We start from the raw sequence: 18,203 nt of genomic DNA on the forward strand, positions 1-18,203 counted from the left end.
CTTTTTCCTGGATGGGATTTGCCATATATTTTATTACTACTGATTTCATTCACCTGTGTTAATTAGGTCTCTACTTCTGTCATTGTTTTGTTTCTTGTCCTCATGAAGTTTTGATGTAAGTGGTGTGTTGGCTTTTTTTTTTTTTTTTTTTGGTACCTTCTCAAAATCACTTCATTTTTTAAATATCTTAGTATTGCACACTAGTGAACAGGATAGTGTGACACATGGAAAGCACAGTTCCTGATGTGGAGAAAGTTTTATTTGGGTGACAGCCAACCTTAAGCAAAGCAAACAATTAGATAATTGCACAGATACAAATCATGTATTATAAACCTTAAGCAAGTACGCTATGACTTAGTGAGAATATTTGAAGGTCATAGTCATGTTTTTGTCTGATTACTCCTAATTCTTCATATTTTGCTATTTTAAATGGCATATTTTATTTTAAATACATTTTTAAAGTTTTTGTTTCTGTTATACAGAATTTTCTGTATCGAAATGAGTTAACATTATATATGTATAAGTAAGCTTGCTGATTTTGCTTAACTATAATTGCTTTTATTTTTTCTTTTTCAGAGTAGACAATCATTACCAATGAGTAATTACAACCTTATTCTTTATTGGGATATAATTGACACAAGTTAATTTCAGGTGTGCAACATAATGATTTTATATTTGTATATACTGAAAAATGTTCAACACAGGAAGTCTAATAAACATCCTTCACCATTCAGTTACAGAACATTTTTTTCTTGTGATGAAAACTTTTAAGATATACTCTTAGCACCTTTCAAATATGTAATACAGTGTTAACTGTGGTCACCATGCAGTACCTTACATCCTCATGATTTATTTTATAATTGGAGGATTGTACCTTTTGACTCTCTTTATCCATTTGCCTACCCTCTCAACCCCCACCTCTAGCAAGCACTAATTTATGTATTTATGAGTTCATTTTTTTTAATTCCACATATAAGTGAGATCATACATACAGATTTGTCTTCATGATTTATTTCACTTAGCATTATACACTCAGGGTCTATCCATGTTGTTGCAAATGGCAAGCTTTCCTTCTTTTTTATAGCTGAATAGTATTCCATTGTGTATACACACCACATCTTTATCCGTTCATCCATCAATGGACACAGTTTGTTTCCACGTCTTCATTATTGTAAATGCTTCCATGAACATAGGGTTGCATGTATCTTTTCAAATTGGTGTTTTCATTTTCTTCAGATAAATAGAAGTGGAATTGCTGGATTATATGGTGAATCCATTTTTAATTTTTGAGGAACTTCTATACTGTTTTCCATAGTGGTTGTACCAATTTATATTCCTGCCAGCAGTGCATAAGGATTTCCTTTTCTCCATATTCTCACCAACACTTGTTATTTCTTGTCTTTTTTATAACAGCCATTCTGTCAGGTGAGAAGGAATAGCTCATTGTGGTTTTAATTTGCGTTTCCTTGCCCCTGATGATGAGTGATGTTGAGCCTGTATGTCTTCTTTGGGAAAATGTCTATTCACATCTGCCCTTTTTTTAACTGGATTGTTTGGTTTCTTTTTCATTGTTGACTCGTAGGGGTCCTTTATGTATTTTCCATACTAAAAAATACGATTTGCAAATATCTTCTCCCATTTAGTAGATGGCCTTTTCACTTGAGTCGATGCTTGCCTTTGCTGTGCAGAAGCGTCTTTGTTTTACGCAGTTGCACCTGTTTATTTTTGCCTTTGTTCTCTCGCTTTTGGAGTCTGGTCCAAATAATCATTATCAAGACTGATGTCAAGGAGCTTGCCACATACGTTTTCTTCTAGATTTATGGTTTCAGGTATTACGGCCAAGTCTTTAATCCATTTTGAGTTATTTTTTATGTATCATGTAAGGTAGTGATCCAGTTTTACTCTTTTGCATGTGGCTGTTCAGTTTTCCCAACACTATTGAAGATATTTTTTTCAATCTCTTTGGCTCCTTTGTTGTGAATTAATTCACCATGTGTATGTGGGTTTATTTCTGGCCTCTGTTCTCTTCCATTGATCTATGTGTCTGTTTTTATGCCCCCTGATACTGTTTTGATTACTTATGGCTTTGTAATAGTCTGGTATCAGGGAGCATGATGCCTCCAGCTTTGTTCTTCTTTCTCAAGATTGCTTTGGCTATTTGGGATGTTTTGTGGCTCTGTACACATTTTAGGATTGTTCTAATTCTGTGGAAAATGCCATTGAAATGTTGATAGGGATTGCATTGAATCTGTAGATTGCTTTGGGTAATATGAACAGTTTAACAGCATTATTTCTTCCAATCCATGAGCACAGAATATCTTTCCATTTACTTATGTCTTCTTTCATCTTTCATCAAAGTCCTATATAGTAATCAGTGTATATAGGTCTTTTACTGCCTTGGTTAAGTTTATTCCTAGGTATTTTATTATTTTTGATGCAATTATAAATGGAATTGCTTTTTAAATTTCCTTCTATTTGTTATTAGTGTATAAAAACACGACCTTTTTGTATATTGATTTTGTGCTTTGCTGAACTTTAACAAATTTGAATTTGTTTATTCTAACAGGTTTTTTGTTTTTTTTTTTGGATGGAGTTTTCAGGATTTAAAATGTTTATTTTTGAGAGAGAGAGAGAGAGAGAGAGACCCCACATGTGAGCAGGGGAGGGGCAGAAAGGGAGGGAGGACAGAGGATCTGAAGGAGGTTCTGTGCTAATAGCAGAAAGCCCACTGCAGGGCCCAAATTAATGAACCGTGAGCTCATGACCCAAGCCAAAGTCAGATACTTAACCAACTGAGCCACTCAGGTGCCCCTCAGGATTTTTTTTATATATAAAATCATGTTGTCAGCAAATAGTGACAGTTTTATTTCTTCCTTTGTAAGTTAGATGCTTTTTACTTCTTTTTCCTGTCTGATAGCTCTGGCTGGGATTTACAATGCTATGTTGAATAAAAGTGGTGAGAGTGGGTGTTCTTTTTCCTGACATTAAAGGAAAAGCTTTCAGCTTTCACTGTTAAGTATGATAGCAGTGGGCTTGTCATATATGGCCTTATTCTCTTCAAATAATTTTTCTGCCCCCTTTTCTCCTTTCTCCTCCTCCTCCCATGCAAATGTTAATACATTTGATGGAGTCACTGAGTTCCCTAAGTTTATTCTTATTTTGCATATTTTTTTTTCCTCTTTTGTCCATCTTGATTACTTTCCATTACTCTTCTAGGTGGTCAATTCCTTCTTCTGCTTCTTCCAGCCTGCTGTTCATTGCATTAAGCATGTTTCTAATCTCATTTATTGCACTCTTCATTTCTGATGATTTTTTTTTATCCATGTATTAAGGGTTTCACTGATGTCTTCCACTCTTTTCTCAAGTCCAGTGAGTATCCTTATGATCATTGCTTTAAATACTCCATCAGACATGTTACTTATATCTGTTTCATTTAGATCTCTGTCTGTGGCCTCATCCTGTTCCATTTGGTACCTCTTCTCATTTTAGGTCTCTGTGCCTATTTCTGTTTGTTAGGAAAGTCGACTAGGTCTCCTGCTCTTGAGGGCCTTATAAGTAAGAGGTCTTGTAGTGCCCTGCTGCATAGTGTCCCCCTTTCCCCCAGGGCCTGGTACTTCCGAGTGTTCATCATATGTGCTGTATGTGTTCTGCTGTTCTCTCTTGGGTGCTTTATCCTTCCAGCTAGTCGTCTGCAGATTATTTGCCTGTTGTGGGTAATGTTTTATCCTTGGCCTGAATGTAGCACATTTTAACTAGATGTGCTCTCGTCTGCCTGTGAAATAAGACCTGTCGCCACTGTCACTGGAACGGAGGCCCTGCAAAATTCCCAGGTTGGGAGGTGCAGTATTGGCAGGTATGTGGGCCAGTCTTCTGAGGGAGGGGGCCCACTCCACTAGGATTAAGGCAATCATGACTAGGAAGGGTAGTTCTACCAGACCATGGAGGGTGCTGAGCTTGGTGTAAACAAGTTAGGCAGCAAGTGAGCAAGTGTCTGTGCTATGCTGGTTCTCGCAGGTGTCCCTGTGTTTATGTCAAGGGGTGGGGGAGGGAAATGGCATCTACCAGTTCCTTTGTTCCTGCAGGGATCTCTCCATGAATTCTGCCTCTTTGGGACACACTACAAGATGAGCAAATAACCTCCCCACTCTGTGCCCCAGGCATTCTTCGGATTACTGTCCACAGGCTGTTTGCTCTGCCTTCTCTCCAAAAGCAGCCCCAAGGCCTCGTGTCTCTATGTGATCCTGCTGACTTTTAGAACTCCAGGCTTTAAGCCCTACTGGATGCAAGTACTCATGAAATTTGGCCCCTCTTGCTTTCCAAGCTAATTGCTATGGGGATTCATTTTCCCCATGCTTTCCCATGTGCTAGTCTGTCTCTTGCCCTTCTCTGTGACCATGGCTCTCTCCCCACAAATGTCAGCCACGATCCATTTCTCTCCCAGACCACATCTCCACACTTCCTACCTTCTTTGATGTGGCCTCTTCTCTACCTTCAGTTGTGGAGTTTGTTCTGCCTGCCAGTCTTTAAGTTGATTTCTGGAGTATTTAGGATGATTTGATATTTATTTGTATTCATGGGACAAGGCAAGCCTACAGTCCTCCTACTCTGCCACATCATCCTCTCCCCAACCCCCAAAATATTTTTGTTAAGGTTTTGCTGTATCTATGTTAATGTGGGTATTGCTCTGTAATTTGTCTTAATACTATTCTCCATATGTAGTATCATGTTATTATTGGGTTCACTTAATTAGTTGGGAAATGTATGAACCTTGTTTTGGAAGACTTGTGCACAATTGGTATTGTTTCAGCTTTACATATGCTGTAAAAGTTCTAAAATGTTCCAGGGCTGACCCTAAGCTGACAGCTACATAGAAAACAGGGACAGGAGTCCTACAACCACAAGGAACTTAAACTGTCCAACAACTCAAAAGAGTAGGAAACAATCTGTTTTAGAGCCTCCAGAAAAGAACACATTCCCTGCCAACACCTTGATTTTAGCCCATTGAGACCTGTCCTGTGTAGGTCCTGGGTAGGACTTACAACCCACAGTGCTATAAATAATTTGTGTGGTTTAAGCCATAGGTCTGTGGTGATGTGTTAGGACAGCAATGGAAAGCTAATACATCAACATCATTCTGTGAGCATTTCTTGGCTAATTGAAGAATATTTCCTAGGCTCATGTACCTTTCCTGCCGCCAACCTGAACATAGCCTCTTTTCCGAGTGTGGGTTTTTTTTATTGAAAAATTACATTTACAAGACAATAATTGGCCACTAAATATGCTGATGTCTACTGCAGTGCCACTGCTTTCTAGGCCGAGAAGAGATAGGGGTTATGTACACAGGTACATCTACATACATTGAATTCTTCATCTACATTTAAACCTACAAAGATTTCACAAGATTGGATAAAGACTGATAAGACTCCAGTATACTCAGAAAGACTTTTATTTACAGACAAGATATAGTACCATAAAAGAAAAAGAAGAGAATACCAAACGTGCAGTCACTAACAAATAAATTGAACTTCATGAAAATTAACAAATTCTGCCCTAGGGAAGAGACTTTTAAGAAATGAAAATCAAAGGCACAGACTGTGAGAAAACACTGGTAAAGATATACCAAATAAGGAACTTCTATCTATGTAGAATATATCAAATCACAAAATAGTAAGACACCAATCAATTTTTCTAAAAGTAGGCAAAAAACCACAGACAATTCCCTAAGGAAGACACATGGGTGGCAGATAAACACAGAGAATAATGCTCAACACTGACTCACTATGGAGATGCAAGGTAAAACCACACACCTACTAGAGTGGCTGAAATGAATAAAGGGCCTGTGTCTTACACACAAAGGTCAGCAATAATGTGAAGAAACTGGAAATCGAATATACTCTAGGAGGAAATATGAAATGTCACAACTATCTAGAACACAACTTGGCAAGTTCTTACAGAGTTAAATAGATCAACTTCCTGCACGACAGTGTGAGGAACTTTGTGGGCCTGCTTATTAAAATTGGGGAAAATTATAAAAACACAACTTAAAGTCTCTGGAAATGATCCTAAGGGTATACTGCAAACAAGGAAACATTTCCTCCAGAACACCTAATATTCAGTAAGAACAGCAAGAGCCAGTCACATCTGAACCAAGACCTTTACCTCTCCCCATTCCAGTGACAGAGGTAGAACTCTGCTCCAAATGGATACATCCAGGAACACGGGAATCCCTCTTCCTGGAGCTCCGAGGCAGAGGCCGACCTTCTCAGGAGGCAGTATGTCAGCATAGCTGGATGAGTGATGTTCCACTGTGGCTCCCTCACGAAGGCTACGTGCAGAGCTCCTCTGTCTGAAGTTAGGATGCCCGTGAGACCACACGTGCACTGCACTCCTAAAGCTTCTCTCCAGTGTGAACATTCTGATGCCCAACAAGGTTAAGTCTGTGGCTGAAGCCAAAAGACTCTTCACACTGACTGTATGCATCAGCCTATCTGGACTGAAGCTTCCACTGCTGAATCAGAGCAGACCTTTGGTAAAAGGCTTTTCCACATTAGTTGCATTCAAGACCTTTCTCCACTGTGAACTTTCTGGTGTTGAATGAGGTTGAAACGCTGGCTAAAGGATTTCCCACAATTACTGCACTCATAAGGCATTTCTCCAGTGTGAATCCTCCGGTGTTTAACAAGGCTGGAGCTGTGGCGAAAAAACTTCCCACATTCCCTGCACTCGTAAGGTCTCACTCCAGTGTGAACCCTCTGGTGTTTAACAAGGCTGGAATTCTCACTAAAGAATCTCCCACATTCGTTGCACTTAAAAGGCTTCTCTCCAGTGTGAACTTTTCGATGTTGCATGAGGCTAGAGCTTTGGCTAAAAAATTTCCCACATTCGCTGCACTCGTAAGGCCTTTCTCCAGTGTGAACCCTCCAGTGATTAATAAGGCTTGACTTGTGGCTATAGAATTTCCCGCATTCACTGCACTTATAAGGTCTTTCTCCAGTGTGAACTCTCTGGTGTTTCATGAGGCTTGAGTTAAAGCTAAAGAATTTCCCACATTGGCTGCACTCATAAGGCCTCACTCCAGTGTGGATCCTGTGATGCTGAACCAGCGTGGAATTATGCCTGAAGGCTTTTCCACATTCACTGCATGTAAAAGGCTTTTCTCCAGTGTGGACTCTCTGGTGTTGAATGAGGTCGGCATTGCGGCTAAAGGATTTTCCACACTCCCTACACCCGTAAGGCCTTTCTCCAGTGTGAACTATTTGGTGTATAAAAAGGTTTGATTTATGGCTAAATAACTTCCCGCATTCACTGCATTCATAAGGCTTTTCTCCAGTATGTAGTCTCTGGTGCTGAACAAGTAAGTATTTCTGACCAAAGGCTTTCCCACATTCACTGCATTCATAATGCCTTTTTCCAGGCTGGAAGGCCTCCCCACCTTCGGTGCTCCTATGTGGCTTCCCTCCACTGTGGGTCACCTGATGGTTAAGAAAACCAGCACTAACTGGGAAGTCCTTCCCACCCTCCCTGCCCTCTTCTCTCCTTAAAGATCTCTCTCCACAGTGCGGCTTCTGCTGTTGAAGTTTTGCTCTGAACACTCCTTCTACATAAACGCTCTGCCCAGAAGGCGCTTCCTCGACCTCTGCTCTACACCACAAACCTGAAAGCAAAGAGATGCTGGTGAAGTGTGTGTGCACTTCCGTGCAGGGGAGGGGGGAGCACGCTTACAGATGTGTCCGACCCACCCAGGAATCAGTCCACAGTATTGCCGGCAGAATCGGGCCTGGGGTTCGGGGCCAGGGAGGGCCTGCTGTGCAGTGCCGGGCCTGGTGGGCTCGCACACTGGCGAGGGGCCTTATGAGCAGCAAGGACACAAGGACGGGGTGTAGGCTGGGTCTCCAACACATTCCTCTGCAAATGGCCTTCAGCAAGGCCACTGAGGGCACGGGAACACCGTGCGGAAGGGTGTGTCCAGGCCCAGAAGAAATCAAATGCAATTGAACAGCTGGTGTTCAAGGACCATTAAGGATACGTGCATGCCTCATGACACACTCGGTGAACGCCTGTACTGTAACCTTGAAAACATATTCTCCCACTGCCTCTACATCCCCACAAACAGGCTGTGAGCTATGTGACCACGTGCACTAGTGTGACTAGGTAGGGCCCTGCCACAAGTCCCCCTTCCTGCCCGCCCCTGACTGGGACCTGGTGCCATTCAAATGCACCAATGAAATTCCCTCACTCCTTTTCTTGTGCACCCCCCCGCCTCCCAGTTCAAGCACTTGCCCACAGGTCGCCTCTACGTCCCAGCCTGGCTGAGCTCCCTCCCTGTGCTCTCCCTACCAGTGGAGTATAAATTTTGTTTATTCCTGCGCCTGCCCCACAAGCGAATACAAAATGGTTGGCGTCACAAACAGGATGGTCTGGTCACAGGGCGAAGATTTAGGAAATGTCTGGAACTGCTCAGTTTATTAACCTGCTGTCCCAGACGGGCTCCACCACCTGGGGAGGCAGTGCAGTGCTCCTACGTGCTGGTCTGAGCTGTTGTGTCGCCTCTCAGGCACTGCCAAGGCTTTCCACACTAAATTGTGGAGTTCATTCTCCTAAAATACCCCGAGACTTCACTTCTTGCCAGGCCTGACTCAACAGGGTGGTGGGGATGGGGGCTGGGCGAGTGTCCAGTGCTCCCTGATTAAGGGGCAGACTGGTATAGTTGGCTAAACACCTATGAAGTCTCCGTGGGGATTGAGGGTGCGGGTGGAAGGGCAGGCTCCCCGCAGCCAGCAAAGACACTGAATGTCAGGTGTGGGCCATTAGCTGCTTGTCAACAGAGGAGGGCTGGGTGACCTTCGGGAGATGCCTCCCGTGTGCTTGCGGCACCAGCACGGGGAGGTTCCTCACGTTCCCACTCAAGTCCGTGTTCCTCCTCAGACCCAACCACCGATCTGCACCCCTTCAATGGGAGTCTACCGTGGCCCCCCGTGAGGGTCAGTACTGCGGGCACCCCCCCTTCTCCACCGTGTTGTGTTGCTGCTGTTGCTATTTGTCTCCCAAACCCATGGGTATCAATGGGTCCCGTCCCTGGAGGTAAGTAGCTCAAAATATTAGGCCCAGGATCTCGGCAGGAACATTCAATTCTAGCACCTCCCAATAATCAGAGGAGGTGAGCCAATGATTCAACAAAGGTAAAACAACTTTGAAACATTTCTGGGTTCTGATTAGTGCTGCTGCCTGCCAACTGCGATCTCTGCTCCCAAGGGCTAGGACCAACCCCCAAAGGTCATCTGGCCGCCACAGCTCTCCTCAATGGATTCCAACCCAGCTGAGGTCACCCACAGAGATGGGGCCACAGGAAGGAAGCATCGAAGGTCTTTCAGACCCAGCAGGTCAAGAACACAGGAGATCACAGGGAACTAGAAGCTAAAATTCTTAACTTCACAAGATTGAAAATCCAAACTATTAAAGATTCTGTGCAAAGAGATGGAGCGGGGAAGGAGCTCAGTGGTTACCGAGAGTATTTACTAAGGGCGCGCAGCTCTTGTTCACAGAGCCCCAGAGATGAGGCAGCTGCTGGCATCACTTCAAAGAGCTGAAGATGCATCATCTACTTCAGGATCCTCTGGCTCACCAAGGCCAATCTCACATGGTATTTGGGGCTGAAGGCACCCAAGGAGGACATAGGGTATCCCCAATGTCAGCGCAGGGGTGACAGAGGCTAGAACTTTTTGAGGTTATATCAAAGCCTCAGGTGAGGAATCTGAAACCTCTCCCACCCCTCAGGATTCAGAAGCCCTGCCTCCGTGGACTTGGGTTTCCACGGCCTGGAGATGGCTGACAGAAAACCATCCCACTACCAGGGATGCCCTCACGCTCCTCCGCAAAAATCAGAAAGGTTCAGTGGACCTATCAGTGCTTTGAACATTCAGACAAGAACAATCCAGAGGAGCCTCTTTGTCACGGAGTCTAGGAGTTGTTCTTGAAGGCACCCTTCCCAATTCACAGCAGAGCTGCTTAATTTTATCGGCATGTCCACGCCAAGCAGGATGGAATGGGTTTCCCGACAGGCCATAAGGGCTCCACCCGCCATGACTCACAAAGTCTGACTTTTCACACTCCGCCTCCTAGGATGCAGACACCCCCCCCCCCCCCCCCCCACTATTCAGCCTGCTCCGTCCTTCCCAATTTGCTGATGCTGCTTCTGGGCGATGTGGCTTTGCCTCATTTACTGACAGCTGAGACACCCTATGAACTACTAGTCAAGCTATCCCCAAATTATAACAACTAAAGGAGATTACAAGAGCCTCACCCATTATTACCCAGAGGTCTGTAGGCTTAGGGAACCACTCCTCTGGAACCACCCAAGGATGCTTCCAGCTCTGAAAATGGCAGCCGCCAAGGCCTCTCCAGTGAGGATTCAGTGGGGCCTCAGGCCCGGTCACACTCCCCAAGGGCAATCACCCATATATAACTCTGGTAGTTCACTGGAACTCTAAAAATAAACATTTCCTAACTTTACAGACTACAGGAGCCCAAGCCACCATCATTCCAAGCAACCCAACTCAGATTTAAAGGAGGTGCCCCTTTTAAACTACAGGGTAATGCCAGTAAAACAATTCATGGCAACAAAAGTGCACTTGCTGTCAACACTGCAACAATCCTCATTAAACGGCTGCCTGTCTCAGTGGCCTCTAATGCTTTGAGTCTTCCTGCTGTAGACAGAGATACCACTGCAGGCCGTGTACAAAGCTGGACAAGCCATAGTCCCTGGCCCTGCCAGTAAGAATCACCAAGTGAGAGCCGGGGGCGCCCCTGCTGGTGAAGGCAGTAAATACACCACAGTATCACCTGAAACAAGGGGGCCTTCAGAGGGCTGTTCGAGATCTACTAAAGGAGGGGGCCATTCTTCTAATTTCCTCTTTCAGTAACCCTGTTTGGCCAGTCATCAAGGCTTCTACCAACAGTGCCACTTAACTATCGCTTAAGTTCCCCCCATCGAGGCTCTAATACCTAACAAAACTGAACTAAAGGGTACCCAGGGACTATTTTGCTGTGGTAGATCTGGGCAGTGTATTTTATTCAGTACCTACTACCAGTCACAGCCCGTGTGACTTTCAAGGAACTTTGCCTTTCAAGGAACCCAACACACATTTACTGAGTTGTCCACCAGTGGCTTAGCCCGGCCACCGTCCACCATCTCTCAGGACCCAGAAAGGGTCCCCCCAAAGCACCTTGTCTGCTTACACCACCTGCCTTTGTCCCCAGCTATACTCCCCGGGAGTGGCTGCACATTACAGTGACGTCACTCTCACAGGCCTTCCACTTGTGCCCAGGAACCAGCCACGCTTGACCAATGCCCCCGTTAGGGCTCTTGCCTCCTCAGGGGCACATTAGCCTTCAAGTAACAGCGCCTCTGGATTCCACTACACCCCAAACTCATGGGTACACCACTTTCTGTACTTTCCGCTGCTGACCCCAGGAGTCTGTACGCCAGTGTGCGGTGCTCACACTGGGGATCCCCACAGCTCTTCATCCACCGGGCACCCACCCCCTTTGCTATCGACCCCAGGCAAAACAGGCAACATTTATTCCCATCTGAGTAGGCCTGGCCATACCACGGGAGACACCAGAGCTGGCCCCAGTTCAGCAGCCTTTGTCAAGTGGGATTACGGCATGACTGCCCACCAGCACCTTCTGGCGGCCTCTCAAGGTCACAGACAAAGGCTGTACTAAACACTGTTCCGTGTGCAACAAGCCCACGAGTCTCTAAGCCCACGTGGCCACGGATAACAGACTGGCTTACAACTGTTTACCGGCCAGGAGAGGAGGTGTTCGTGTTCCTCGGGGTACTTCCTGCTGAATGTAAATCACTAATTCTAGACAGCTATAAGCCAAGCTTTGAAGATTAGGCCAAGAGATAAAAATCTTTCAGGGGCGCCTTAGCCGGTTAAGCGTCGGACTCTTGATCTGGGCTCAGGTCATGATCTCACGGTTTGTGGGCTCGAGCCTTGCTGACAGCAGGGAGCCTGTCTGGGATTCTCTCTCTCCTCTCTCTCTCTGCCCCTCCCTCCGCTTATGCGTGTTCTGTCTCTCAAAATAAATGATAAACATTAAAAAAAAAAATCTTTCATAATGTAACCAAAACCTTCCAACGGCGTCCCTTAAACCAAGAGGTACCTGAACTGTTCCCCTGGCTTTCCCCCACTAAGTGCAGCGTCTGGCTGAGGCCTGGGTTTCAAGCCCTCACCGTGTGCCTAGGACCCCTCCCCGCGGTCTACATCAGAGCTTGCCTTGGGTGGCTAGACCAAGCTACGCCAGGCACCTCTAACATCCTCACCCCCAGGGGGCAAGTGTGAGCCGTCCCACCTCGTCCTGCCGATTGGGTTGAGCCACCACAGGCTCAATTGTATTGTAACCTTTTAAACTTCTGTATTTTCCTGCTGCCTCAACATCCCCACAAACAGGCTGTGAGCACGCCACCCAGGTGACCAGCCTACCCAAGTGATGTCCTGTCACAAGTCCCCCTTCTTGACCTCTCCTGTGACCCGGTGACATTCGAATGTTCCAAATGACATGTGCTCACACCTGTTCTTGCGTCCGCCCCCTGACCCACGGGTCCTCACTCACTCTCTGCTTCCCCCTGCTTGGCTGAGCCCACTCCCCGAGTGCTCCCTCCCACGCGAACCCCTCCCCACACACCCCCAGTGTGTCGTGACTATCTCTGGACCTGCTTATGACCCCCCCCCCCCATACCCCGAGCGTGTCGTGACGGTCTCTGGACCTGCTTGTGACCCCCCTACACACCCACACACCCCCAGCGTGTCGTGACTGTCTCTCTGGACCTGCTGCACGTAATAAACTTTGCTTTTTCCTGAGCTGCCCTTGACCCTCCTCTTGTGGCCCTGCCCAACAGACCATCTCATAAAACACAAAACAAGGCCACTGTTGGGGAACACTGCAGAGGGAGCAGTGGGGAAGATCAGGTGAGATCCGGAGGACGGGCAGAGGGAAGGGGATGGTCCTCAGTCAGAAATCAGAGTAAACGTGGTAAAAGCACAACTGAGAAAGAAAAGCTGGAACTCAGCTGTGGCCTGGGCCTCGGCACCCAACCACCAGGGTCCCGTACAAGGACTCCTGGTATGACCTGAGCCCGTCCCTGAGTTCACATCTGCCCAGCCCCTCCCTCCAAGTACCTCTTGGCATGGCTGCAGTCATGACTCCACAGGGAAGCAAGGAGGGCTGTCTCCACCACTCCAACTGGGTAATTTCATGAGTCCTGGAAGACGCGAGTCCTAAGGGAGAGATAAGACAGGTAGATCAAAGCGACCCACCTCATGACAGACCACAGGAAAGAAAACTAAATATCACAGAAGAATCTTAGAAGACACTCCTGCAGGAACAGCCCAGTCAAGCAGTGGCTCTGTCGGTGCCTCAATTGCTGTTATAGGCACATCCCACACGTCAGCCAGAGAACAGGGCAGAGCCTGGGGCACAGAGCGGCCATGGACCTTCACAGCATCCCTGGGCCAGGGAGAGGCGACAGGGTGTGACCCATTAGGCTGACTGCAAGACTCCTGATCCCCAAACTTTCCTGCATGGCTTTGGAGCAGCGAGCATTCAGGCAGCTCAAGAACAGAAGGGGTAGTGCACGGAGCCCAGGCCGTCAGAGCACCTACTCAAGAACACAGGGAAGAAGTGCCCACGGTCTGGCTTTGGAAAGGCCAAACCAGCCCGTGAGGGAAAGGGGAAGAGCAGAGCCCAGCCCAGGACACGGCACTGGGTTGTGAGGACCTTACCCAGAGAGGCCATCAGTGCAAAGTTCTCCAGCATCACATCACGGTACAAGAGTCTCTGGGCTTCATCAAGGAGACCCCACTCTTCCCAGGAGAAGCGGACAGCCACGTCCTCAAAGGTCACACAGCCCTGTCAAGATGGGGCAGCTGAGTTTATGCGTACCCTCCTTTCCCAGGACTCCAGCCATCCCCACAAACGTCCTCACCTCAGAGGAGCCATTGATGCCTGCTTGCTCCTCACTGTCCCAGTAAGCACTGTTCAGTCCTCAGCAAGAACAGGTGGGCAGGAAAAATGCCACCTGAGTTCTGGGCCTGGCATGCAGAGCGTCACCCTTCTGCCAGACAATTCACTTGGAGTCCCCCAGATTGTGCTTCCCAAACACAACTAACTTGGGGCTACTGTGCTCCCTTCAGCCCCTGTACAAGGGCCTGGAGCCATCCCAACACGCACGTCACTGTGCCACACCTCCCTTCGTATCTCCCCCCCCCCCCCCCCCCCCCCCAACGCCATGCATCTCCCTGGCCTCACCAAATGCCACTGTATGCCTTGGCACATGTAATCAGAACCCCATCCTATCCCGGACTTCCCAAGGCAACCCCCAGGCCTGCTTTCGAGGCCTTCCTGCCTGGCCCTTGTCCTCGCTTCATCCTCAGCCACCAGGAACCACACACAGATGTCAGACGCCCTCAGCTCTCCTCCACTGCCGTGTTGCAAAGGTGTCCCCTCACCCGCCTCAGTTTCCTCTGACACTTCTGTGAGCCGAAGCCCACCCGTCTCTCACACGAGGCTGGCCAATTCTCCCCGAAGACCCCGTGTGATCTTGAGCTAATCTCCTGGTCCCGGCAAAGGTCAGAACAGGAGCCTGGGGAACCCGGAGCTGGATGAACAAGCAGAGGTGCCATCTTCACTGTCACCTCACTTCCCCGTCTCCACATCCATCTCATGGCCCCAGGCCACCAGCCAGACCCTCCACACTCCTACACCCGGTCCCCATGGACACTGTTCTCCCTCAGGAGTCTTTGTGAAGCCTACCACCCCTACCCAGGTGTCCAGCAAGGCTTGGTCCTTGGCCCCACACCCCCCTTCCCTTGTTACCACACGGCATCGCCACCAGGGCCTGAAGATGCTCCTGCCAAATCTGATCCACGGCTCCATTCTGATCCACGCACCGTCCGTACCATGGGCGTCTCCAATCTGAGCGCTTCACCTCAGCTCCAGACTTGCGTGTCTGGGCGCCCCCTCGACACATCCACTTGAGGGTCCCTGAAGCATCCCATTCGACACAGCCCAAACCCGACTCCTGGTATTCCCGCCGAAAATGACTCTTACCACCGAGTCGGCCCTGGTGCTACGTGCCCGCTTCTAGCTGCTAAGACCAAACATCTCGGAGCCACCGCGGACTCTTGGACTTCTTTCTCCCACCCTCCACGTCACAAAGTCTGCTCAGACCTACTGATAAGCGGACACAGATTCCAATATATCTCCCACCTCTGCAACCGCCACCAACACTCACCTGACTATTGTGGCTGCCACCTCCCCACGTCCGCTCCTGGCCACTACTCCAGCTCCAATTTCTATTTCCTGCTGTTTCCACCACACACAACAGAGACCTAAAGTTGTGTGAGCATTCATGGCCCAGCCTCACCTCTAGCATTTTCCAATGTTTCTCACTGTGAATGTGATGCCTTATAAACCTAATGCCACTGGTTGCCAGGAATGGGAACCAATCCGTAAAATTCCCGGTCTGGACTCAGGCCCCCGACCTTAGGTGATCACCGTCCAGGGATCTAGGATGGAGAGGTGGGGAGAGTAGTGGGGAAAGAGTCACAGAATCCTGGAGCCCACGTAGATGGGAACTGAGCAGGGACACCCCTCACGACCCTCTGCACGGTCTGGAAGCAAATCTGCAGCCAACAGGAACCTACAGAAAAGCAAGGCCGGGAGAGGCAGGCAACAGTGTTGGGCCGCAAAGGCCGCTCAAGGGCCTCACACCACCCGGGCCTCGGTCCTCAGGGATGCGTCTTACCCGCTGCGTGACTTTGGACAAATATTCAACCACCCTGTGCCTCAGCGTTGGCATCTGTGAAATGGGAATAACAGTGGTGTCCATCCAGTGGGGCAACCGTTTATATCAAACTCATCCCTATGTGTCAAGTACTGAGTAGTGACTCTTACTCTCCTCATAATTAACACTTTTATCAACATTTTTTAGGTTTATTTATTTTGACAGAGAGAGAGCACACAGACAGGGGAGGAGCAGAGAGAGCAGGAGGGAGAGAGAGAGAGACAGAGAGAGAGAGAAAGGGAATCCTAAGCAGGCTCCGCGCTGTCAGTGTGGAGCCCGATTTGCGGCTTGAACTCATGAACCTGATCTGAGGTTCATGAAATCATGATCTGAGCTGAAACCAAGAGTCGGACGCTTGACCAACTGAGCCACCCAGGAACCCCCTTTTGTCAACATTTTCAGTGAAAATGCACTGACAATATTGAAAGTGTATTTTGTACATGCCTTTTAACTAATAGAATGTGATATTCAAGACATTTGATTTTAATCAGATGCTTAGCAGTACATTAAAACCTCAATTATTGGGGTGCCTGGGTGGCTCAGCCAGTTAAATGTCTGACTTCAGCTCAGGTCACAATCTCATAGTTCGTGGGTTCCAGCCCCATGTCGGGTTCTGTGCTGACAGCTCGGAGCCCGGAGCCTGCTTCGGATTCTGTGTCTCCCTCTCTCTCTGCCCCTCCCCCGCTTGCACTCTAGCTCACTCTCAAAAATAAACATATTTAAAAATTAAAAAAAAACAAACCCTCAGTTATTAAGGGCTTACATCAACTTAGCTCATTAAATTTTTATTTTAATTGCCGATGTATGTATGCGTATACACACATGTGTGTATGTGTACACGTGTATGCACATGCATATATACACATATGTATGTATTTTTATCAATTAATGTTTAAATAAGCACTTACTCACATAAAGTCACAAGTTAATAAACTGGGAGCTCGGGCAGAGGAAATGGAGTAGATACTAGCCTTGGTGGCCCCTGGCTGTTTGCTGTGCTCTCCCCTAAGGGCAGTCCTGATGCGGCCTTTCCAGCGACTCAGCCCTCCAGCCCTGAAGGCTGCAGAAACTTAAGCACCAAGAGGGGCTGCTCCACGCACCGGACTGGCCTTTCCTTTCCTCCACAAGGAGCGGACACGGGGGTCCTGCTGAGGCTGGAATGGCAACCATCTCGGTCTCCCTTCCAGTCCTGGGTCCTTACACCCTATAACCCTCCACTGACTCACACACCCACCAGAACCACGTGGGACCACGGGGATCCACCACTTTGGAAGCAGCCCCGCCTCCAGGCCCATCTGAAATATGAACTTGGCAATTCTTCCTAAATAGGAGTCCCAGGCCTTGCCCTGGTTCAGGACAATGCCTACCAGCCCTCGGTTTCACACAGACCTCTCCCCAGAACAGAGCCGGGAGTGAGCAAGCTACCCACGTGACACCTGCACGCCACACGGTAACCTCGGTAATCTCGGATTACCCTGTCCCAAATCCAACTCCTACTCTTCTCCCTGAAGCGTGCTCCTGCACGAACTTTCCCATCTCCATCCTTACCGAGATTTTCAGGAAACATTTAGGGGAAAAAAAGAAAAAAGCAAACAAAAACACTGATGGTCCTTCATTCCCTTCTTTCTCTCACAGCCACTTCTGATGGAGCAGGAAGTTCTGTCCAGTTTTAAAACTCCATCTGAGACCTATCGGTGCATCCCCTCCCCTGCCATCGGCCCAGCCCCGGCCACAACCCTCTAGCTGTCCACTGAACGGACTTGCTCCGCCCTCCTCACCCCATCCCCTCTGTGCTCCCTAAGACGCCTTTGAAAACTCTGAGCAACTGATGGGGTCCCTCCTATGTGCACAGTGTTCCGTGGCCACCAACGGCTCAGAGCGAAGGCTCAGCCGCTCAGGCTGCCTTTCCACTCGTGACCCGTCCCCTCTCGAGCTGTTCCCTGGGGACAAACCCCAGGCCCTGTCCCTCTGCCTGTGACCCTCCTCTGCCTGTGACCCTCCCACACCGCATCACACTGGCTGACAGAAATGGGGACCCGACCCAGGGTCGTGAGCGTGGGCCGCCCCTTCGGACTTCGGCATGTGCGGGGAGGACCCGGGGACCAGCGCTTACCGGAGCCGGGCCCCTCCGCGCGGCCGCCGCCATCGGACTCTGGGCGGAACGGCGTCCAGAGAGGAGGACCAGCACGGGCCCCGCGCACCCCCGACCCCGATCCAGAATCGGGGTCACCCCCGGACTCAGCTGGCGAGCCTCGGACCGGCCTCCTCTCGCGGCTTCCCGCTCCCGTTGCCCCAGCCCCAGGGCAGCCTCCGGGAGCCTCAGATCAGACCAAGCGGCCCTAGACACCCCGAA

The 18,203-nt window shown here is 48.5% G+C and overlaps 1 protein-coding gene across 1 annotated transcript; it reads right to left on the reverse strand.

The window, feature by feature from the left end:
• Positions 1-18,203, reverse strand: LOC125915853 (zinc finger protein 773-like). Its single transcript, XM_049621897.1, has 4 exons — positions 17,964-18,203; positions 13,788-13,914; positions 13,185-13,283; positions 1-7,654 (listed from the first exon to the last, which is right to left on the reverse strand). Exons 1-4 carry the CDS (start codon positions 17,994-17,996, stop codon positions 6,558-6,560), a joined length of 1,356 nt encoding a protein of 451 aa, XP_049477854.1. The 5' UTR covers positions 17,997-18,203; the 3' UTR covers positions 1-6,557.

The sequence above is a fragment of the Panthera uncia genome (genome assembly GCF_023721935.1).
Source record: "Panthera uncia isolate 11264 chromosome E2 unlocalized genomic scaffold, Puncia_PCG_1.0 HiC_scaffold_19, whole genome shotgun sequence".
In the NCBI taxonomy this organism is placed as follows: Eukaryota; Metazoa; Chordata; class Mammalia; order Carnivora; family Felidae; genus Panthera; species Panthera uncia.